Raw genomic sequence first — 25,475 nt, 5'->3', positions numbered from 1 at the left:
CTGAATACAACAGAAAGTGAGACATCACAAATACAGCAGAAAGTGAGACATCTCAAATACAACAGAAAGTGAGACATCACAAATACAGCAGAAAGTGAGACATCACAAATACAGCAGAAAGTGAGACATCCTGAATACAACAGAAAGTGAGACATCCCGAACACAACAGAAAGTGACATCTCAGATACAAAGTCAAAACTGGCATGAAAGTTTTCAAACATTTTTAATCAACATTCTGACCAAACAAGATGATAATCCCAAATGTATACTATACACTTTCCTGAAAGATAGCTTGTATGTTGTATATGATATTTAATACAATTTTTATATGTAGTACAAATGTGTCAGCATTCTTAAAGCAATAATACTTTGATTACATGCAAAACAGAATCAAACTTTTAAAACACCCACACACAAACTCATTTCCCCCACGCAAACACACTATCTCTGCATTATCAACACACACACCCACACTTCAGGTTAATTTATGGCTTCCTATCTGTCCAAACATTTTTCAAATCAAGTTTATGTAACATGTCACATAATGTAACAAGTTGTAACAAAATTGTACAAGTTTTTAACACAATATGACGAGTTAAAGAACAATGCAGGTTCTAAACTTGTAGTATTGACATTAAAGTTTCTTACTTTCATGACTTTTTGTTTGATGGCAGTCTAATGCACAAAGTAGAAATCTAAGTTATAAAACAAGTTTTAGTTTCTTGTATACTAACCGATTCCAATATCTGTCTTATAACAAAGCCCAACACTGGAAGTAAACTCCTAACTACTGATCATTTCAAAGAGAGTGTATAATCCATCCTCCAATCAAAAGCTCCTATTTCAAACTTCTGGCACATCTACTTAAATGAAGATAAGAAATGAAACCACCAGGCAGGTCAGTGACGGTCAGTGATTAACTACTGACAGTGACTTGCCCAGGAGAAGTTTAAAGCCTAGCAATGTTATTCCACTAAATCCTTTTTTTTTTGTGTGTACCAACCAACAGCCTCACAATTTTTTTAACTCACAGAAACAAGATTTAAGTCACTAGGTATGATATGACCAATCTAATGATGTGCCTGATAAAACATTCTAAAACAATTGAGAAAAGAAGTGTAGTGTGCCGTCAGTTCTGTAGTTTGACTTGACACACCACACTTCACATGTCAGTCTCAAACAAAATTGTTGTAAACTTTGCATGAACATTAGCTTAGTCTGCGTCACACTTTCACAGTATATACATTTGTTGCGATGAGCAATGCAAAGTTAGAAAGCGAAAAATAAATATAATCAATTCAATAACCTGGTCAATGTTAGAATATAAATTTTAAAAAAAAAAAAAATTATTAAAAAAAAACAACAAAAAAAAAAAACTTGTCAATTCGACAACATGGCAAGGAGTCTATCATGAACAGACAACTGGAGGCTAAAAAAAAAAAAAAAAAGAAGACAAACTTATAAGTTATTTAAATTATCTAAATAAGTATTTTCCCAGCTTAGTCAAAAAAAAAAAAAAAAAAAAAAAAAAAAAAAAGACAAACTTAAAACTTGTTCAAATTATCTTAATAAGTATTTTCCCAGCTTAGTCGATACAATAATGTGTGAGAGTAGCTAGTCTGCATGCCAATCAACCAGTTCATAAAACATGTTATCTAGATTATATTTCATAGAGAACTAATGAAGAATAAATCCTAGTCACATTTACATAAGACAGGGCCAATTATACCGAATTAAAGGCAGGTAACTTCACCAACTGAAAACAAATGATCTGAAAGAGAAAAATAATAAAGTTGGTCATAAAAAAAAAATAAAAATGCAAAACATGAAAAAAAAAAGAGCTAATATAAGGGACATAATCAAAGCATCACAGATAAAGATATAAACAATTATAAGGGCATTAATATTTTCAATGACCTGGTAGCTTCCTTATAAAAATCTGGTAAGACAAACGCATAAATATAAACCTTAAACATAAAAATCCTGAAACAATTTGCGGAGAAAAAACTTGGAATAAAATGCTGCTCAAAGTTAAAAAATGGAGAGAATTATTTAAAGATTGAGCTGTAAATAAAATAATTAAATATCTAAGTGCAACCCAAAATATTTGTCGTCTTCTAATCATAGATATAAATAAATAAATTTGGTGCAACCAGATACAAGCTTAAATTGGTGTAAGATGGTACCAGTAGACAGGTGCTGCTTTACTAGTTTTAAAGATTGCAAAATTTTATTAAAAGGATGTAATTTTATGAAAACGATGCCAACTAATCTTGATGTTACATTTCATGATTGACTATAGAACTGTTAAACTTGATGGGACATCTCATCACAGTTTTTTTAGTTTAAGTAGCATTCATTTCAACCATGCTCTCCCGTCATAGAAGTTAACAGCAAAAGCAATATAACTATGGTAGCCAAGTCAAGCTTGTCTATTATTAAGCCCATCGAACATGACTATTAATAATGCTACCACCATCACAAGAACCTTGATAGATGAAAACTGAGCCAGATTTCACTGTCAATAAACAGAATAGATATTTACATTGAAAACCATACAGTTAAATTAGTCTAAGTGCAATGGCCAATTGCAGAAATTAAAAAATAATAATTTAATTTTATAGCATTGCTATGTTACATTTCACTAGCATAACGTAGGCTCAAGGCGCTATGATAGCAGACCAAAAAAAAAGTTTTATTTCTAATTAAAATTGGTTGAAAGTGCTCTTAATAGAAAACAACTGATGTTATGAACGAAACAAATATATATATGTGTATGTACAAAGTGATAACTTATTTTATTTTGTTGATACTTTTCTATCATCTCAAAGAACTTATAAACTGAAGAATGTCAACAATTTAAACCCAGATTAAATCCAACATTCAAATGTTTGATCGAGGGACCGGAGCTCGGCATTCAATTGTTCAATTCTTAATTTGGGTCCTGGAAAGTTTTTCTAAACAACATTAGCCTGCACTTTAATGTTGGGGTTGGCCAGTGGATCTAAGAACGGGTCATCTTCTGTGGCTTGGCGGCCTAGTTTGGAGAAGATAATGACCACGGTGATGAATCCGATGATACCCAGTAGGAGAAGCACAGCAAATCTTTTTTTAACAGCATGCGGATCTTTCCGTCTGTTTCCATCCACAGAACTGAAACATAAATAAATTTTTATGACTAATACTGCTGTGCTACAAACTACATACACCATAATATCTGGAGAGGTTACCTCCCATACACTATAATATCTGAAGAGATTATCCTCCCATACACCATATTATCTGGAGAGGTTACCTCCAATACACCATAATATTTGGAGAGGTTATCCTCCCATACACCATAATATCTGGAGAGGTTATCCTCCCATACACCATAATACCTGGAGAGATTATCTTCCCATACACCATAATATCTGGAGAGATTATCTTCCCATACACCATAATATCTGGAGAGATTATCTTCCAATACACCATAATATCTGGAGAGATTATCTTCCCATACACCATAATATCTGGAGAGATTATCTTCCCATACACCATAATATCTGGAGATTATCCTCCCATACACAAAGATATCTGGAGAGATTATCCTCCCATACACAATGATATCTGGAAAGGTTACTGTGAACCACTGGAAAGTTTATTTATCAATGTTTAAATCATGAATTCAATGATGGCCTAACTTTGGATCTACAGTTCAGTGTATTTAAAGGGTTAACATTGAACACCCACTGTTACTGAAGAAGTGGAGAAAGTCAAGCTCATAGAGTCAGTTGCTCTATGCACAAACTGTAAGAGCTGAGCCAGACTGACATCTTCTTGGCCAGTGGTTCCCAAACTTTTCCCTTAAAGCAACACTGCGCACATTCTGGGTATTTAGGGGAACACTTTGTTGTTTGTTTTTGAGAAATTATTCACTTGGTGGCGCTACTAGTTCATTATACCAGTAGTTCATGGAACACCTGTCCAGGCCTCGTGAAACACAGTTTGAGAAACACTGTCCAAACGTAACATTTTTCAGAATGTTTTGTTTTGTAAATGTGCCTGGTAAATATTTGGAATGAGTAATATGCTAATGAACAGGTAGAGTTAAAAATGTATATAAGACTTGAACCTTTGATTAAAGTGGTTTCAAACTTGAGAAAGAGAGAGAGAGAGAGTGGGAGAGAGCTGTATGCAATAGATAGTATAGAAATGCACTCGCCATAATAAAAGTTGTCAAAAGGATTTAAGAGTTTTTCTTTGCTTTATAAAATACAAACAATAAACTTGCACATAAAATCTACATTGAAGATAAAAAAAAACCCAATAAACTTGCACATAGAATCTACACTGAACATAAAAAAAAAAAAAATAAATAAACTTGCACATAAAATCTACATTGAACACACACAAAAAAAGGCTTGATTTTTGCAACTAACACTCTGGGTGAGGACTGTGTGTGTTTGTGTGGCATGGTGGTGGTTTGGGGGGGGGGGGGGGGAAAGGGAATTTCCATGTAAACCCTGTAAAAAAAAAAAAGAATAAATACTGTACACTTGATACAAGGGGAGCTATTCACAAATTCTTAATTCCTTATGTATCAAATGGTTTAGGTTTTAAGGACTTGAAAGCTCGAATCTGATCAAACCAGAAACTTTTTCAGTATTTTCATTCAATTTTAAAATAAAATTCCAGGTACTATAAAGAACCATTTTAAAACTAAAGACAGAATTCAGATTTATGGAAAAAAAAAATGCAGTGATACTAAAAGAAAAATGAAATCAACTAATGAGCTAAATCAAAATACACATCATGTTATGTACTTGAAGCTTGTACAATTTTATTAATAGACTAGTAAAGAAACATGCGATAGGTTTATGGATGAACAAAACTGGAAAGAAAAAAACAAAAAAACTTTTAGATTTCCATATATTTGAAGAAAAAAAAAAACAGTCCATGGGTAGAAACTTTTCCACATTTTTCTTTATGAATACTGGTATCCCAAATTATTTAAAAATGTAACCTGACACAACTACACCAAGCTGCACTAAACTTTCAACAAACATTCTTATTAGAAAAAGACATTAACCAACCAGTCGATGACCTCTGGAATTTCATTAAAAACCATCTTAAAAGCATTATAGAAAATCATATACCAACTAAATACACATCAAACAAAATAAATAAATGCTGGTTTAATAATAGACTAAAGAAGCTTTGTAAACAGAAGGTAAACCTATATAAAAAATTTAAAGAAACTAATGCAGAAAGAGTTTACAAAAAGTATATAAAAATTAAACACTTAACCCAAAAAGTAAGCAGACAGCTGCAGAGTGAATACATAAACAATGTAATATCTAAAGATAACAACAAAAACCTATGGTCATACATTAAGTCTAAGAAAATGGAAACAACAGGCATAGCGCCATTAAAAGATGAACATAATATAACACATAATGATAATGAGACTAAAGCAAACATCCTAAACAAATACTTTGCATCAGCATTCTCAGCCCCAGGAGACAAAGACATATTACTGAATTTGAACCAAGTAAACAACATAGAAGATATAGTAGTACAAGAAAATGGAATTCAAAAACTATTAGCCAACACCAAACCAAATAAAGCTTCTGGACCTGATGGTATTCCAGCTAGATTACTCAAAGAACTAAGCAATGAGCTAGCCCCAGTTATCAAAATACTCTTTCAGGCTTCACTTAACCAGGGCAGAGTACCAAAGGACTGGAAAGAAGCTAATGTCACCCCCCTATTTAAAAAAGGAGAAAAATCTGACCCAGGAAACTACAGACCAGTATCACTTACCAGCATCACATGTAAAATCCTAGAACACATAATATGTAGCAACATCATAAACCACTTAGACAAACATAATGTCCTCACACCATACCAACATGGCTTTAGGAAATATAGATCATGTGAAACACAACTAATAGGACTAATTGATGATTTTTCAAAAGGTTTAGATAATAGTGAACAAATAGATGCTATCTTACTAGATTTTTCTAAGGCTTTTGACAAAGTTCACCACCATAGTTTGCTTAAAAAATTAAAATATTTCGGCATTAATGGTCCACTGCATCAGTGGATTAAAGACTTTCTGATAGGGAGAGAACAAACTGTAATAATAAATGGCTCTAAATCAACACCGATAACAGTAAACTCAGGTGTACCTCAAGGAACAGTCTTGGGTCCACTACTATTTTTAATTTACATAAATGATTTACCAAATTGCATTAGTTCAGGAACAAAAGTCAGATTATTTGCAGACGATTGCATAATATATAGAACAATAAAAACAACACAAGACACAGATATTTTACAAAGAGAATTAGATGAATTACAGAAATGGGAATCAAATTGGAGCATGTCTTTCCACCCAGAAAAATGTCAGTTGTTAAGAGTAACAAAAAAACTAAAACAAATTAATTCCACTTATCTTATTCATGGCAAACCAGTAACACAGACTAAAAACGCAAAATACCTAGGTGTTATAATAAATGAAAAACTATCATGGAATCCACATATTGATGAAACTACAAAAAAATCAAACAAAGCATTAGGATTTATTAAAAGAAATTTCTTTAAATCAAATAAGAACATAAAACTAAAATGTTATTTAACCTTGGTTAGGCCAATAATAGAATATGCATCCACCGTTTGGGACCCCTCAACTCAAGAAAACATTAAGAAACTGGAACAGACACAAAATAGAGCAGTGAGATTCATAACAAACGAATATTCACATTTGACTAGAGTAACACCTTTAGTAAAATCACTAAATTTAGAAAGCCTTCAGGACAGAAGGCTCAAAAGTAAAGTAGCAATCATACATAAAACACTGAACCATAATCTTCAAATACAAAAACAAAATTTAATAAAATACTCTGAAAGACACAAAGATAAAGGCACATTCCTCGTCCCATATGCTAGGACAAATTTGTACAAATACTCCTTCTTCCCTAGTGCTATTAGAGCATGGAATGGGTTGCCTGAGCTAGCCAGGAAAACCAGTGACTTGGCAGAATTTAAGTCATTGGTTAATATGCATGACTAAATGCATGACGCGTAGGACGTAATCATCTTCTTTTTTGAAGTAACGTCTGTATTATATAAGATAAGATTTAATTATAAATAAACTAAGTTGCCCAGTGACAGTACAGAGAATATGAGGTGGAGATAAGGTTTTGTTCTGTCCCATGGCAGACCTTTAAAACAAAGAGCTGGTTAGAAGAAAAATATCAAAGTGAGACGACTGATCTAAAAGTTAATTTATTATGTTTTTAGGTGAAAGTCTTACTTAAACCACCAAGCTAACCACTGCACTTACTTGAACCACCAAGCTAACCACTGCAATGCTGGCCGCCTCTTATATTTGTCCTCATCATGATCACGTGATCTTCTTATGTTACCAAACAATTCATCTTCTTTGGTTGTATCAAACAACTTTCTAGGATCTAAACAAGAAATACCAAGTACAGACCAAGGAAAAGCTATCATCGAATTCTGAGACTAAAAATGCACATTTAATTTTAATCCACAGATAAACATTTTAAAATAGGTTGTATTTTTTGGATAAGATATCTTTAGAACTTACTAGCAAATTGGCCTTGTTGTCCCCGAGCACTGGTGCCTTCATCAACACTAATAACACTATGCTGGCCGCCGACCACCAAGTGAGGTGTCCCTGAAGCTACTGGTGCACTTGGCCGTGCGGAACTGCTGACTTCCTGTTGAGGGGCAGGGGAGTTTCCCAAGCCAGGGGCATAGCCCCAAGCAACCGCGTCCAACTTTTGCTGACTGGAGCTTGCAGCAACTCCATTAGCAATCACTTTGGACTCAGAGACCGCAGCAGATGGGACAGGAAGTTTTGTTTCTTCAATCTGACAAGTTGAAACAAATTAAGCATCAGTATTTAAATAAATAATTTTTATATTGCTTATTTGTCATAACAGTCCCCTGAATAACACTGTCAGAAATTTCAAAATTTACAACAAAAGTTTTCAATATGCCAAAAGTTTTCAATATGCAACTTAATTACATTGAACTAGGCATTAACAACAAGAATAAAATAATTAGGTCAATTCTTTTACAAATTTTACATTAGATAGATCTTGGCCGAACCAGAATTTTCTCATAAACATGAAAATTAAATTTAATGGCTATGGTCTCTTAAAAAAGACAACAACACTGAAACACAATTTTTAAATTTATTTTAAAGAAACATGTCTCAGAATTCTACCTCATAATTCAATCTAAAGCCATATTAGATCACTTTAATAAATAGTTTAGTATGTAGCTAGAAATCAGGTTTGCAGACTTCCTTACTGTATAGTGGACCACTATCAGTGCTAGTCTAACAATGTACAATAATCTTTTGTAACTTGAATAGAAATCCCTAAAGAACTCTATTAACAACTCTTTCCCAAAGATATAGGTACGTTATATTACAATTTTTCACTTTTATATTTATGTTCATTGATTTACAAAAGATTTCTATACATTTACCAAATTTTATTTCTATACTTTACTGAAATTAGACTGTGGCTATTATTTCTATACTTTACTGAAATTAGACTGTGAATTTTATTTCTATACTTTACTGAAATTAGACTGTGACTATTATTTCTATACTTTACTGAAATTAGACTGTGAATATTATTTCTATACTTTACTGAAATCAGACTGTGAATTTTATTTCTATACTTTACTGAAATTAGACTGTGACTATTATTTCTATACTTTACTAAAATTAGACTGTGAATATTATTTCTATACTTTACTGAAATTAGACTGTGACTATTATTTCTATACTTTACTGAAATTAGACTGTGACTATTATTTCTATACTTTACTGAAATTAGACTGTGAATATTATTTCTATACTTTACTGAAATCAGACTGTGACTATTATTTCTATACTTTACTGAAATTAGACTGTGAATTTTATTTCTATACTTTACTGACATTAGACTGTGACTATTATTTCTATACTTTACTGACATTAGACTGTGACTATTATTTCTATACTTTACTGACATTAGACTGTGACTAATATTTCTATACTTTACTGACATTAGACTGTGACTATTATTTCTATACTTTACTGAAATTAGACTGTGACTATTATTTCTATACTTTACTGACATTAGACTGTGACTATTATTTCTATACTTTACTGAATTAAGAAAGTGACTAACTGTATCAGCATTGTATTTATATTGGAGGTGTTTACTTTTGTTACGATAAAAATGATCTGCAATTTTTCATTATTATTATTACATTCCTTTCAATGACAATAAGTTTATAGCAAAATGTGTTTTTCAGTTTGTTGGTTTTTTAAGGGTGTATTAGAGTGTAGAATTTAATGTTATATTTCTATTTACATTAAAAGTTTAACAAACTTCAAAGCTACGAAACAATTAGGTGCATAATCGCATTATAATCTATATATTGACAAAAAAAAGTTTAGAAAGTTTAAAGATTGTTTGATTCTCTAATGAGATTAATTAGAAAATCTAATGCCGCTAGAATGCTGAAGAAATTTCGGAGGCAAATGAGTTGGTTCCAGGCATTATCTTTTTTTTTTTGAGCCTAACAATAATCTACATGTTCTATGTATCTGCTATAATTGGTTCCTGGCTTACCAGTGGAAGACCCAGTCCAGCTCTAGCCCAGTTGACCTGCTGGAGCAATACTCTGACAGCGTCGGCCACAGGTGACACCAGGTTGGACTGAGGAAATATACAGGCATTACATATGGGGCAAGCGTACCCAGCAGGTGCAGTCTGTGCTGGCAATCTCTGCGCATGTTGGTTCAAACAACTCCAGTGAAAGACGTCTGCAGACAATAAATTAATGTTACTAACTTGAGGGGCCATGTTTAAATCCCGGTGAAGACTGGGATTTTAAAATTTTGGGTTTTGAAAAGTAAGGGTTGGTCGATGCGCTGGCCACATGACACCCTCGTTGACTGTGGGCCACAGAAATAGATGACTGTTACTGATACTGTAATTATACTTTTAAATTCATTTGATTGAGCATGTAAATCCCAAAAGACATAATGCTACATAAATTTAAATAAAAAGTGAGGCTGTAATTCTCAAATCAGGGCATATTTTTTTTTCTTTGAAAGAAATGTAAACATCTTTAGACTTTTTTAAATGAATAGAACCTTTGTGGAGGAAATAGTTTCAAACTAAATGGATTAGATCACAAATATAAGAAACTCTAAAATTTTATTTTTTAATTATACAATCAAACTATAAGGAAATTGTCTCTACCGTAACATTAAATCAATCTATAAGGAAATTGTTCTCTACCGTAACATGTCAGTCGTATACATTCTCCATACTCCTCATCTGAAAGGTTATGATGACACAGGGTGCACAGCGGACTGTAATCACTGTCTTGCAACCATTGCAGATAAGATTTGACAATGCACTGAAAATGTAAATGTTAATAATGCAATACAAATAGGCCTTAATCATTTCAAGCAGTTTAAGGAAACTTTAGACATTTTTTAAATCATATTACTGAAGGATGGTTTAGTTAGAACCCTACCCAGCTGCTAAAGGGAAACTTTTTAAAGTGAGAAAGGAGGAGGGTGTGGCATGGGGCTAGTGACCCCACCCAGTAAAACCTCAATCGCCACAGAAACAGCAAACTTTAAACATAAAGATAATTTTACATGGGGCTAGGGCGGCCAGCCCCCAATGGCGGTCTTGTACCACACCAAACAGGACGTCCAATACTCGATACATGGCAAGCCCTTCAATCAAAAGAAACCAACCCTAATTGGTACCAGGTGGGAAGAAGCTATAGACATTGCCAGATTTTTGTTCAGACAGCATGCCGCCCAATGCGCCGAACAGCTTGGGAGGATCTAAGTATAAGTAAGTAAAATGTATATATATTTTACAGAGAAGCTTGGAAACGTTTATACATAAACATGAGATCCCTCAAATCTAGAAGAAAAAAAAAAGGATTACATAAGGCGGAAAACAGATTGAGCTCTCAACATTCTACTTTAAGGACCATTTTTTTGACCAATTTCAAAATTACTTTTATTGACATATTATATATCAAATTTATTGCCCAAGAATAGAGGAATTCAAAAAAAATAAAATCAGAAGCAACAGACAATTATTTAACTTGAAAAAATGAGGTCAAACACACTTACCCCTAATAATGAAAAATTCATCACTCACAGAAGATATGTCCCATAATCCATGAATTTCACAAATTCACAATATTATTTATAGAAAAATATATCCCAAAGTAAAGTATATTTATAGAACATTTGAAAAAAATATAAAAACAAGTTTTTTAAATCATTTATGCAAATTAATTGAGCCACCCCAGACCCCACCCCCTCCGTAAAAAAAATTAGGTTGCAAATTATACTTTATCATTATCCTAAATAACAAAAACATAATCAGTTTAGACATATTATGTATCAATTTTAATGCCCAAGAAGAGAGGAATCCAAAAAAAGTAAATTCATTATCATCAGACAAGTACTTAACATAAAAAAATGAGGTCAAACACACTTACCCCTAATAATGAAAAATCCATAATTCACAGAAGATATGTCCAATAATCCATGAATTTCACAAATTCACAATATTATTTGCTTAAAACTATGTCACAAAGTAAAGTATATTTATATAACATTTGAAAAAAAAAAAACAACCTTAAAAAGTATTTATAATTAATAAATAAGCCTACTCTTCGGCCCACCCTACCAATAAAAAGTCTTTTTTTTTCTCTTATCTTCATGTTTTAACATGATACTATTTATATCAATTTTAGATAAAAGTTATAGATATGTATAATTTTAGACTAGAAAAGATCTAATATTAAATGAAATATTATCAAGATTTAGATCTATTCTAGTTCTTGATCACTTTTTAGATCTAGGTCTAGAGTACTCTACTTAGAGTTAGACCTAATAAAGCTTAACTTGCATGGTGCATGATCTATCTATTGACTATTCTGTTTACTATCTCAAATAATCTCAATCTTTGTATCTGTAGTAACTGTTGCTGAGAAAAGAAATAAAAACAACTTTTATAATTTGGTTAATATGTGTTTGTTGTTATTTTTAACTATGTCACTATGTCGTCTATGTCTATTGAATCTCTTCTACTCTTGTTTATAATTGACTAGATCTAGATTTTTTCCACTTTAACTTTAAGTAATTTAAGATGTAGATCTAGAGATCAGATCTAATTTAACCCTACTGAGTTTATAAGATCCTATGAATTAGATTTAGATATATAAAATCTTAGATCTAATCTACATTTAGATTCCTAGATCCACACGTGTACATCGCTAATTGACTATCTACTAGTAGTACTAGTTACTAGATCTAGATCTAGAAATGACTAGATCTAGATAGTAGATTTAGATCTCAGATTTTTTTCCATGTTAAAATCTAGTCTTAAGTCTTACTATGAATTATATTTAGACGTAGATATAAGGCATTATATAGATCTAAGACCTAGAGTCTACATTTAGACTTAGACTAGATCACTAGGGTCTTGATCCACGTGTGTACATCGCTACTTGACTATCTACTAGAAATGACTATATATAAATATAGATCTAAATTATTCTAAATCATCTAGTTCTAGGTCTAGATCTAATCTATCCTGATAAGAGAATTTAGATCTAGATCAGTAAATATTTAAATAATTTCACGCTTATTAACTCTAATGACTAGATCTAGACTAATCTAATCTCAGAGTCTAAGTCCAGTGACCTAGATCTAGTCCTAGACCTAGAGATCGATCTATGTCTAACTAATCTAAAAGCATTTCGCTAGATTGATTTTAAAATATGGTTAAGATCTAGTCTTTATAGATCTAGATCTGTAGAAACTATTATAGATCTAGAGATAGATTAATTTAGATCTAAAATCTAAGTTCAAAATGTGCCCCCCCCCCCCTCGCGCTGAAACATCGCATTGCCGGGCCGATTTTATGACGCATGCAATGTACCAATATTAAAGTAAAATAATTGCTGTAGTAGTCGATATTAATTTAAAAATTATAGGTTTTTAGCTTTTACAGACTAAGATCTCAATTCAGAGGTGCGCCTTCAGGTTGACTAAGTCAAAACGTGTGTTTGTTTGTTTTTATCGCGCGCGCCTGGCTAAAGATAGATACCCGTGTTCCCGTCCTTGAAGTTAATTATTGAAGAAAACGACATCCTATTATTAAAGCAGAATAATTAACTAAGCAGTTGATATTATGAACTGAATTATCTGTAATAGATTCTGTCTATAATTACCTTTGCTAGAATTATCGCTTCGAATATTTCTGAGCGAATGACAAAAAAAAAAAGCACTTTGAACGGGAGGTCATGAAGTCAATTCCGGCGACCTCCATTCTGATTGGTGTTAAAAAAAACGAGATTTTATAAATATTTTTTTATTTTAAATAACCAAAAAATAAAAAAAATAATTAATTATGATGATAGAAATACAAAAATAAGGGTTTTGAAACGAAAATCGGCAAAATGTAATTTATATTAAAAAAAAAATGTACACATTGTTTGGCGACATCACAACTTCAAAAATTGCATCGAGGCTATTTTTTTTCAAATTTAAGACAAAAGAAGCATTTTATTTACTTTTTTTTTTCTTTATGGTGTATAACAATCATTTTTAAATACTAAGTATGTATTTTATACATGAGTTATATTTCTAAAATATGTTTCTTACCTTTTGAAATGGGATCACATAAATCCAGAAGTAAATGTTGTCTGTCTTTTTGGCAATACTTCATGATATTCACAAATGCACAAATTCCATATAAAAACGAATTTCAAAAAAATTTTGCTAATGAAGCTTCCAGAAACATAGATCTATCCATCAGTAAAAGCAAATATACCACAGATGGTCTATATTCAGAGATAATGAATATTGAACTCGAAAAATGCATTTTCAATAGAGAATCTGTTTTCCGCCATAAACACAAGATTTTGTTTTTGAGAGAAGTAGTTTCAATGAGGTGGAAACATTCAAGATGTAGATCTTCTTCTTCTTATATAATACAGATGTTAATTAATAATTATGTCCTACACGTCATGAATGTTAACCAAACTGATCATACAATTCTTACAGTGACTGAGATTGTCAACACGCACATCAATATTATAATTATGTAGCTGTATGAACTGAAATCCAGTAAAAACAAGCAAACAGTCTAAGTAACAAATTATATCTTGACATTTTGTATACCCTTTAGACTTAGAAGTATTGTGTGACTTTGTGACCTAGCGTATTCTAGATGTAGATCTACTCATCTAGATCTACTGACTATAGGTACATTTGTTAATTTGTAGCGGATTCACTCAATCACTGGATCAGTAATGATGAGTAATGCTCTGAGTAGAATCTTTATTTTTTTCTAATTCTATTACATAATTACCGATTCTAGCATTCTTATACTATAGTTGTACTTATTATTAAATATAATAATACTTATTGTACTTATTATATAAAACTAGAATAACTTTACCCACTTTAGTCTTTACTCATAAACTTTACTGTTTACTCATAACATAACTGTCTTTGCTAGATTCTTATTTTAATTTTACACTATCACTGCCACTCTCTGAGGGAGACTGTCGACTGAGTCCATTTGATTTGTAATTTCTAATTATATCTAGATCTGTATATTATTCTTTTAGATCTACAAAGCTAATTTAATCTATTATTCTAGAATGGAGTTTATCTAGACCAATTTCATGGATACTTCATTGATAATGAATTAAATGATGATAAGATCATAAGTTATCTCGAGTGAATTCTTACTTTTGCGTGGTTGGCAACAAGACAGTGCTCGCAAACGTTGACACGGTGTTCAAAACAAAATAAATTGGTAACCTTTCTTTTGGGGCATTTACAGAGCCCCATTGTGAGTTATGCGAGATGCTTAGGAAATTTATATCAATACAGGTCTTTATGAAAATCACTCTGGCGATTTAAAAAAAAACAACAACAATGATTAACTAATGTTGGCTGCCATTTTAGTTTACGCGTGGAGTTCTCGTTTTTTCACACAAGAGTGCAAATTTAAAAAAATACAATGACAGAAAGAATAATGAAATAATCTTTCTTGTATATTTCGAATATATATCTATTATAAATGTAGAAATGTACATCTAATCGATAACTTTATTAGATCTAATTTTTGAAATAATAATTATTGTAAAACATTTTAAAAAATAAATCTTTCTACATTTTGACTATTGTTCCTATGGTCGAGGTCAGGTTTTTAATGTTACAGACATTTTGTTTCGAAATTTTAGTAAGTTTTGTTACACTAAGAGACAAAAATACTGCTTACCGACGATGAGCAGAGAACATATCTTTAGTTGTAAGTCTTGATGTAAGCTAGTCTAGATAAACTTTCTATGACAGTGGCATGACACTAATGCCAAATTTAGGTACTTTATTTCTGTTAAGATTCTAGATCTTCTTCGTTCTCAAATTGAAATTCTACTTCAACTACTTGACTACTAATTAGAATAGTAACTTCGTTCTCGATTCTCTACTGTCTCTAGAATTTAGAATTCTTAAGTCTAAAGTAAATAATCTAAATCATGATATAAAACTATAGTTATAGACTATAGGTCTAGATCTACGCCAGTAAGTATAATTATTAAATAATAATAATTAATTACAAAATTTAAAAAATGTCTAACTCTAAGTTTAGACTAAGATCTAGACTTAAATTCTAGATTCTAGATCTAAACTATTCTAAACGTTATATAATGATTATCTTAATCATTAATTAATTATTAATGATGATAATCTAATCATAATCTAATGTACTTAGCATTTCAAAAAAATATAATTTAAATTTTATGTGATTAAACTAGTTAAAGTAGTTAAAGTATAGATAAATAATACTTAGTCTCTAGATTCTAGATCTAGTTGTCTTAGACTTAGAATGACTTTGTCTCTAATGATAATGTCTATGACTTTATTTTTTATTTAGAGTGACTAGTTTATTACTATATTATAGTAGACTAATACTAATATTACTAATCCAGTATATTCAACTATTGTCTCAATGTAGTGATTATTAAATCTATACTCTATAGTAGTCTATAGTCACTTTGACTATATTATAGATCTAGATTCTAGATTAGCGGTTCTCAACCATTTAAGCTCGGCGACCCCTTTTCAGAATTCCCCACTCTGCCGCGACCCCCCCCACAGCAATAAAAGAATAGACACAAAAATTTTTTTTTCGATGGTCTTTGGCGACCCCTGACAAATCATCAATTGACCCCTAAGGGGGTCGCAACCACAGGTTGAGAACCCCTGTTCTAGATCTAGTTATGTGTTGCTATTATTACTTATTACTTACTCTTAAATTACTAGACTAGTAGTACTTACTAGATAACTAGATCTAGTAATCTAGTAGTAGTCAGACCCCTCATACAGCCAGGCATACTGTTATTATAATAATAATAATTAAATAATAGGCAATGGACTTCTCATTTGTCTACCATAATCAAGTTGAAATGGAGATACAGTTGTCATGACCATGTTATTATCTTATTTAGATCAGTAGATCTCTAGTAATCAAATACTTTCTAATCTAGTCACACATGATATCATTGATTGATACCATCATAATTAGTAGTCTAGATCTCTAGAAAAAAAATCAAGAGCTGGTGACCTTTAGTTTAGGTTTCAGATAGCTTTCTTCACACAGACGTCACATGAGTGTTCAATCCTGGCAGAACCTTCAATGTTATTTACTGTTCCAAACAAATGTGTCCAATAGAGATGGGAATCGAACCCAACTTTTAAAGTTTGGGTTCAGTTCGGTCAGATTTATTTTGGGTTCGGTTTGATGACAAGTATAGTTCAGGTTTGGTTCGGTCAGGTCTAAGGTTCAGGTTGGGCTCGATGTTATGAAATTAGGTAATAGCAAAAACTAGGTACATGTAATAATGTTGAATTCAATTATTAATTAGATAAAACTGATGCGAAACCTTATTCGGTCAGTGGGCCAATTAAATTTTTAACACTCGTGTTGCTGGCCACATAACAGATACAAAAAATATTAGATAAAAAAATAAAGCACTTTTATTACAAACCCGTGGATATAATTTTTTAAAGTTTCCCTTTTAGACCTTATGATCTATAGGATAGATGATGTAAAGGTCATTTATTTCTTTGGTTAACGAGGGTGTCATGTAACCATCACAACGACCAATAGCCTTTACTTTTCCTCCAACTAACCTGAGGTACCCATTAGAGATTTGTGGACTCGGGGCGTCTTTAAAATCCCAAAGTTCAAAATACCAGTTTTCATTGAGATTCAAACCCTAGTCCACTTGGAAGTGAAGTAGTTAACCACCACTCAGACTCCTTTGAAGTGACTGTATCTAATATTAACCAGGCTGGCGAATATCAAAATGTATGTCATAGAATTACCATTGCAGCCTCAAAATGTTTAGGTTTGAAAGCCCATTAATTTTTTATGTCACTATTGATTAACTTAAATTAGTATTAAGATTATTTATTTATTAACAGTGACACTTTAAAATTCATGGTTGACAATGAGTGAGGTAAGTGTGCTGGAGTTATTGGATCAATTGTGTGATCTCCATCTGGGTGAAAGAAAACGAGCCCACAGACTACAACCAAAGAGAACTAGAGATGAAACAAAAAGACACTTGAAGAAAGTTGCATTGAATTGTTTGTTTGGATACCTAAAGAATAACCCAGAGTAAGCCAGATTCTGTTTAAAGCTTCTTAAACATTTTTTTTTTCTTGGAAATGTTTTGGTTGTGCTTAAGTTTTATATATATATCTATTTTATTGTTTCCCAAACTTTTTCCTTAATAAAACACTTCACCCATTCTGAGTATTTAGCGGAACACTTTGCTTATTTTTTAGAGAGATTAATTCACATGGTGGTCTACTAGTTAATTATTCCAGTAGTTCGTGGAACAACTATTCAGGCCTCGCAGAACACTCGAGTTCTGCGGAACCCGGTTTGGGAAACACTGATTTATTTATTCAGTTAACATTTGTTTCTGTTTACCATCTCAATGTATGCCAAGTTTCTAATTGGCTTGATGCTATGTTTAGGAAAACTGTACAGAGAAAAGTGCCGTTCGGAAGTGAAATAGAAACTGTGCTGCTAGAAGTGTACAAGCTTCGACTTGAGAGGAAATTTGAAGATGCAGATAAATTGGAGGCACTTTTTAATCAGTTGAGGAAAGGTAAATTACGACAAACACTTGTTACAATGTGCCTAGAGGCATAGTTGTGGTTAAAAGGAAAGGGAAATTTATCTCAATCATTATGATTAAACCTTGTCCAACTAGGATCATTGTTTTTTTTCTTGTATGGGGACTATTATACAAAACTTATTTCCATAATTACCATATAGAGTACAAAATGGTGTTTATTTTTCTATAGCTTCAGTTGTATCAGAGAATTGGGTTTTTAGCTGGCACCATCCTAGTTCATGTAGCTGCTAGATCAATAGATTTTCAAGCATCTACTCATTCTATTCCTGCATAATTCTGTAAGGTGAATTTTCGTGAAATGTCGTGTTATCCATTTTTGTAATCCCAAAAAAAAAAGATTTAGATCTAGACCTAGTTAAATCTACAAAATCTGCATTTTTAAGTGTATGTGTGCAATAAAACATTCAATATGATTAATTAATGAGTACATATTTTTCAAAGAATTTAGCAAGTCCTTTTTTAGGTCATCGCAACACGATTCACAAACAAGAATATAGTGGATTTCCTGAAATTGTGCAAAGTCTGTTCCCATCTTTGATAATTATATACGAATTGTTTTAAGTATTTCTTGCATACTCGTCCTTGTTGTATAAAACTCTTAAGTTTGTTTTAAAGTAAGAAAACTTCGATCATTGCAGGGACTAGCAATCCTGATACATGGAAATATCTCAAGTTTATAGTTGCTTTAAAGAATTCTGCAGACATACAGACCAAGTCAAACTTTGGGGAAGATGTTTTTCATTTTCCTTTAATAGGAAGAAACAAAGTATGATACTTAATCTGTTATCAATAAGTTTTTTTGTTGTTTTTTTTACATTATTTACAAATATTCTAAGCAACAACAAAAGAACAGACTTTCATCAACAATAAAATAGTTTCTTGAAGCCAATTTTCTAAATTTATGTCTATAGAGGCAGGATGCATTACAACAAGGACCTCTTTGTTATGGAGACGTGAACAATACATTGGTCTGCTCACATTATTACACACATTTTCCAAGGTCAGTGCCATTTGTCATTAATCAGGGTTTATACATTGTAGCCCTAGCTCAGCCAGTATGTATTGTTTCTCGTTGAGATATTTTATTTCACTGTTCTTAGTTATACATGATTACTTTTTTTCTGGTCTCTTTGTAATATTCTCACAGCCTTATTCCCAAAGTTTCTTGCTATAGTATTAGACTCACAGGTCTATTCTCAGTGTTTCTTGTTATAGTATTAGACTCACAGGTCTATTCTCAATACTTCTTGTTATAGTATTAGAGTCACAGGTCTATTCTCAAAGTTTCTTGTTATAGTATTAGACTCATGGCTCTATTCTCAATGTTTGTTGTTATAGTATAGAGTCACAGTTCTATTCTCAAAGTTTCTTGCTATAGTAATAGACTCACCTCTATTCTCAATGTTTCTTGTTATAGTATTAGACTCACAGGTTTATTCTCAATGTTTCTTGCTATATAATTAGACTCAGCTCTATTACCAAAGTCTCTTTTTGTTGTGTCTATAGTGAAAGAAAAAACAAACATGAATAACATTTGATTGTTTTGCTGATAACACAATCTTAAAGAATGCTTATGCCACACATAAACTTATAGAAACACTTAATGTGATTCACAAAATTAGAGCGATTCTTATGCAACGCATATGAACATATCAACATTTATTAACACACAAACTCTATGTGATACTTTATGTGCAAACTAAGAAACAAATGTTCATGTTTATTAATCTTACGGCACATAATCCATTTTTGTAAATTAAATGATTACAGAGCAGTATTTCAAAGAGAATTCCCTGAACTGATGAAAGAGAATGAAAAATCTGTTTGCCAAGTAAGCTTTCAGTTAATGATTTTATAAGTTCCCATTGTTTAAAAATCTGTTTTTATTAAGTAAGCTCACGGTTGATTTATAAGTTCCCATTTTGTGTGTGTGTCTATATTTAAAAATTAGAGTTGGTGTCAAGTCATATGACAAGATTAAGATAAATACTTTATATGAATTTTTAATAAAATGTAAATAATATTCATTGACTAGGCATTTAGGGCAACACCAGGACAGTTTTTGGGACCAGATTGTTTGTTTACAACAAAGGTATGCAATTCAAAATATCCCATATACTGCTTGACTAGTCTCCCTCTATTCTGTCTCAAAACAACCTTTTACTGCTTGGCTGATTAGACTCTCTCTATTCTGATTTAAAACAACTTTATACTGCTTGGCTGATTAGACTCTCTCTATTGGTCACATTTGTGTTGTAATGTTTACTAGTACATTCTGATCCCTACATTCAATGTATTCACAGTTTCTGCTTGATGATGACCATGAGCAGAGAACTCAGAGAAGTTTATTTGGTGGCCTGACTCAAGCCAAATGTACAGACCTAGAAGTCAGGCTGGAGTTACCTCGCATTACCTCCTTGCCAGAGTTGAAGTAAGTACTACATTAGTAAGTCTTAATATTCTGAAATTTACACAATAAAGAATTGATAGCATTGTTCTTATGTGCCTGGAGTAGCATTGCCGTTATGCACTGTGGGAGTTCTTTGTTGGATTGAGATGTTCTTTTGTGTCAGGATCTAGTATTAACAATTATTGTGCAGTGCTATTGTCCTATTGGGGCATATTTTGCCCGGTTCCGCCCGAACTTTGACTCCCGATGCCATCAATGTGGAGAGAGCGCCGAAACAGTGTCACACGTCTTGTACAAGTGCCCCCAGCTCTGCGAGCTAAGGGGGGACGTGTCTGAGCAGTCACTCGACTTGTATGGTAGCTATGAGGCACTAAGCCGAATGGCCAAGTTTCTTGATTGAGTCCTTCCTGCTCTGTTTTTTTCAATAGGAGTTCTAAATTTAACTCTTTAGGCTCACACATATATTTGGGCAACAATTTAATTGTCACAGTATAATTGATTAGGTTGAGAAAGTTTCAGTACCATTTTGTTTGTATTTCTGCTTTATAAAATAATTCTCAATATATTTTTCAGAATCCCAGAATTTAAACCAAGACTCTCACATTCAGAGGTATGAACCACTCCTTTGTTATCTTCTCATCATATATATTACAGACATTACTTACAAAAAAGAAGTTAATTATGTCCTACCAATTTCATGTGTCTATCTAGTCATACATGTTAATCAATGACTTAAACTCTGCTCTGGTTTTCCTGGCTGATTCAGGCAACCCATTTCATTCTCTATTGGCACTAGGGAAGAAGGAGCACTTGTACAAATTCGTTCTAGCGTATGGAATAATAAATGTGCCTCTATCTTTGTGTCTTTCTGAATATTTCATTAGGTTTTGTTTTTCTATTTGTAATTTATGGTTTGGTATTTTTTGTATTATACCACTTTACTTTTTATTCTTCTGTCCTAAAGGTCTCTAAATTTAGTGATTTTTACTACTGGTGTTACTCTAATCAAATTGGAATATTCGTTAGTTAAAAATCACACTATTTTGTATTTGTTATAGATTCTTACCACATGATCTTACTCTGATACATAAATTTAATCTTAAGATTTTGCATACTTCAGGCTAGAGAAACATAATGAGCGATAATCATTAATACCTGTACTAGTAGATTTCTCCTTCTTTTTGACTTCTTTTTGTACGCTAATAACCTCGTCATTTTTAGATGCCTATGCCTAAGTAGTTATCTGTTTCAAAAAAATCAAGATAGCCCTTGCGAAAATACTAGCAAGAATTAATGTCCATAGTTGTAAATACAATTATGTTGCTTTTTTTTTTATCGTTTGCAGTCTGAAGAATCTGGGTTGGGCAGTGAGTGTGCTTCTATGTCCAGTTCAGTGGTCAGTAACAACACATCAGGATACGATGATTCCATCTGGGAAAATGCTCTTTCTGATACGTTGTCGGAACATTTCTCCTGGGAGTGGCGAGGATAGTAAGTGCCCAGCTTTTCTCTTGAATTGTTGGATCATTTGTAGTTGGCACTTTTTACCGATGGCTTTTAAATCTTGTGTCACTTGTGGTACGGATCACTTAATTAATTAACATTAGTTAGCAGCAAATGTTACATTCACAAAGAATAAAGCTGCCTAATTATTGAGCATAGTAGTAAGTAAAAGTAAAGGTATCTCCTCACAGAGGATGTGGCTGTGGTTGAGTGATAAAGAAACTGATGATTTAATATGCATGACTAAATGCATGACACGTAGGACCTAATCATCTTCTTTTTTGAAGTAACGTCAGTGTTAGATAAGATAAGACTTTTTCATCACCTGCCCTATAGATCACAAAGTCTAAAAGGGGAACATTACTTTACTTATCCCTTTAGATTAACATGGGCAGATGATGTAAAGCTTATCTGTTTCTATGGCCGACTGTTAATGAGGATGTCATGTGGCCAGCACACTGCCCATTGCTTTTACTTCCCAAATGTAACTCATGTACTCGTTAAAGTTGGGTGGACTCAGGGGCATCCTAAAAATCCTAAATCCTATTCAATTCTCCACCAGGACCCCACGCTTCTAGAGAAATTCTAGAAAGATTATCACATTTTGTGTCCTACACTACTTGACATAATGTTAACCTGGGTAGTACTTTTTAAATTTCTTTTCACTCAAGTTTTTTTTTACAAGACAATGTTTAATTGTGTTTATAAGTAGATCAACATAGAAGGAAGTATCTTTGAACAAACTGAAAATAAGGACAGACAACTTTGTTCTTTCTAAAATGAAAAGCTAATTATGTGGAGCTATTTTAGTATGCAACATTGAACATAAGAAAGTTTGTCAGAAATTCAGTAGACCAGATGTATGGCTGTATATTGAATGACTTTCTCTCAGACCTTTATGCTTTATTATCAGTCAACCTGGGCCTACAGAGAGACCGTTCCTCACAGAGGCTGGCTCTAGCGTCCTTGACCTTCTTGTACAGTACAAGCATAAAAATTCCAGCCTGTATGTGCATGAGAGCACGAGTCTTCACCTGGTGACTGTGGACGTGGATGTGTTGAAGCAACATGTTCTAGGGATGTTGACTGGAGTGCCATCTGTCTTGTTCCCACTGAATCATGTAGGTACTCACTTGACTGTATCAGATACTTCTCTTGTACACCTTGCTTCACCTTCACCTATCCCTTAGTCTGTTGAACTATTGGGGCACTATACAAGATTAGTTGACCATCTTTTTCCATTCCTATCGATCTATTGGTCTTCTGTAGAATTTCTTTCAATGACAGGCCTGTCCATTCTTTTATGTTGGCTTCCCATTGCTTTCTCTTCTTTTTCCTGGTACTGTTCCCTGAGGAAGGTCTTTGCAAGCACTTGGGACCTTGTGATATGGCTATAGAGTTTAAGTTTGCATTTTTCGACGCCTTTCTGCTTTCCAAACGGAATGAAATACATTCTCATATCATCTGAAGTTGAAACAGGAAAAAATCTTAAAATTACAGATATGATAATGTGTGTGCCACGGTTAGTTGCCCATTGCCCAGTTAACTGGTCAGAATAGAAAGTAAACATTATGTGCTGGTCATCCAGCAAAACTTTGCATCAAGGCTTGAAAGTTATTGTGTAAACATTGACACTAGGCAGCAGAAAAAAATATTCAAAAGAATATTTGATGGAAGGGTCAAGAATCATTGTAATAGCTAGAAAGATCTCTATGAAAGAAATGACTACTAGAGTTGTGAAAACTATGAAGACATTCCTTACAGATCTAGATACATATTCTAGCATATTCTAGATATACATATTCTAGTTACATATTCATGATCTATTTATTGACTCTTTTATCCTCAACAGGAAAGACAATGTTTTGATATCATTGACGGTCTGCATATCTCGGGAACGTTTCCTGAAATGTTGAGTAATGTTCTGTCAGAGTTCATGAATTGCGGGACATTCTATGTGCGTCTGGTGGAATTCTCCAAACCTCCCGTGCTTGACTCCTTCTACACCTCTGGCCTCGTCTTTCAAGCATTCTGTTCTGCCATTAGCACAATTCTTCACCAGTTCTCTGCTGAGATACTCAACATCCCCTCAACACTGACACTGATGGAGCTGAGTGATTACTTACATCGATCTATGCAGCAGATTAGGTAGTTGTTCAGTTTTAAACACAGTTGACGTCGTCCTACATGCTGTTATGGCTTTCTTTCTAGCACCGTTGCTAATCAATGTTATTGTTTTTTTTTTGTTAAAATGAAAAGGGAAAGAATCAATTAATATTTTTTAAAAATTTTTTGTTGTTTATTTAAATCAATTAATCTAAATAATATTATTATTTTTTTTTTTATAAATGACAAGATGTTCATGTGGAGAGATGAAAAGTTCCCATAGAGTAAAATAATATTTCAAAAAATCTAAATCTCTAATTATATATCGGATTAATTCTTATTGTATTTTCTAGTTAAAAATGTTTATATTATAAAGTCAAGTCAAAGTATATTTTAACAGTTGATGATTGTGTTTCAGATATTTGGCTCAACTGTGCAAATGTTGCGACCAGCCGGTCAACAAAGTGAATCAAAACTTATTCCCAATAGTAAGTTTCCTGATGCTTTCAGCTTCTTAAGATTCTTATCTGTGAACCATTCATTAATGTTACTGACTCGACATTTTTATTGACAAATTGTTACAGACTGAAAACATTTGTTGACCAAATGTTACAGACTTGATTTTACTCTCTCTCTGATTTTCCAGGGGATGTCACTCTTGTCTTACCTTTATGAAGAGACGCAGATGTCTGCAAGTTCTCCTCACTATGCGATGTTTCTGTCCATTCTGCAGACGTCTTGTTCACCTTTGATCTTGTAAGTACTTCATTTTTCTCGACTCAGAGTTAGTAGATTAAAAGGATACTAAAAAATCTGTTTCATAAATTTAAAAATATTTCTTGTTTGTTCTTTTGGATGTTTCAATTAAATAGAAAAAGTAAGTGTTTACCAGCCAAGGCATATTCCATTGGTTGACCCCAGCCCTCAATTCTTCTGTGCAGGTTTCTCAGAGACTGGATCTTTCATGGGATATATAGAGATTTTTATGGAGAATTCATAATACGAATAGATGAAAACTATTTGGATTGCAGAGGTAATGGTTCTTTACATTTTAAACCAAATCTCGTTTAGGCAAACTTTAAACTAGGCGAATGACAATAATGTACTAGTAAAAAAGTAAAATATTCATAAGTATAACACACTTACTCTAAGTATAGCAGACATA

The 25,475-nt window shown here is 32.6% G+C and overlaps 2 protein-coding genes across 5 annotated transcripts in view; one reads left to right on the top strand and one right to left on the bottom strand.

The window, feature by feature from the left end:
- Positions 1-206: 206 nt before the first annotated feature.
- Positions 207-15,058, bottom strand: LOC106067848 (zinc finger protein-like 1). Its single transcript, XM_013227121.2, has 6 exons — positions 14,825-15,058; positions 10,323-10,443; positions 9,648-9,841; positions 7,598-7,883; positions 7,331-7,457; positions 207-3,153 (listed from the first exon to the last, which is right to left on the bottom strand). Exons 1-6 carry the CDS (start codon positions 14,924-14,926, stop codon positions 2,958-2,960), a joined length of 1,026 nt encoding a protein of 341 aa, XP_013082575.2. The 5' UTR covers positions 14,927-15,058; the 3' UTR covers positions 207-2,957.
- A 224-nt stretch (positions 15,059-15,282) lies between these two features.
- The window catches only part of LOC106069281 (gamma-tubulin complex component 6-like), a 33,662-nt gene continuing 23,469 nt past the window's right edge, over positions 15,283-25,475 (top strand). Inside the window, exons 1-15 of one of the 4 annotated variants that reach the window (XM_056022840.1) lie at positions 15,283-15,389; positions 17,567-17,762; positions 18,128-18,261; positions 18,930-19,057; positions 19,203-19,291; positions 20,062-20,122; positions 20,327-20,383; positions 20,595-20,722; positions 21,275-21,311; positions 22,047-22,192; positions 23,118-23,325; positions 24,057-24,352; positions 24,729-24,798; positions 24,957-25,066; positions 25,252-25,343. In XM_056022840.1, the coding sequence (XP_055878815.1) occupies positions 17,593-17,762; positions 18,128-18,261; positions 18,930-19,057; positions 19,203-19,291; positions 20,062-20,122; positions 20,327-20,383; positions 20,595-20,722; positions 21,275-21,311; positions 22,047-22,192; positions 23,118-23,325; positions 24,057-24,352; positions 24,729-24,798; positions 24,957-25,066; positions 25,252-25,343 (1,726 nt within the window). In that variant the 5' untranslated portion in view covers positions 15,283-15,389; positions 17,567-17,592. Of the gene's footprint in view, positions 15,460-15,607; positions 15,662-17,566; positions 17,763-18,127; positions 18,262-18,929; positions 19,058-19,202; positions 19,292-20,061; positions 20,123-20,326; positions 20,384-20,594; positions 20,723-21,274; positions 21,312-22,046; positions 22,193-23,117; positions 23,326-24,056; positions 24,353-24,728; positions 24,799-24,956; positions 25,067-25,251; positions 25,344-25,475 lie in introns of those variants that run through there. The other 3 variants (XM_056022839.1, XM_056022842.1, XM_056022843.1) reach the window with 3 other exon arrangements.

The sequence above is a fragment of the Biomphalaria glabrata genome, chromosome 3 (genome assembly GCF_947242115.1).
Source record: "Biomphalaria glabrata chromosome 3, xgBioGlab47.1, whole genome shotgun sequence".
Lineage (NCBI taxonomy): Eukaryota > Metazoa > Mollusca > Gastropoda > Planorbidae > Biomphalaria > Biomphalaria glabrata.
This window is presented reverse-complemented; position numbering and strand designations above follow the sequence as displayed.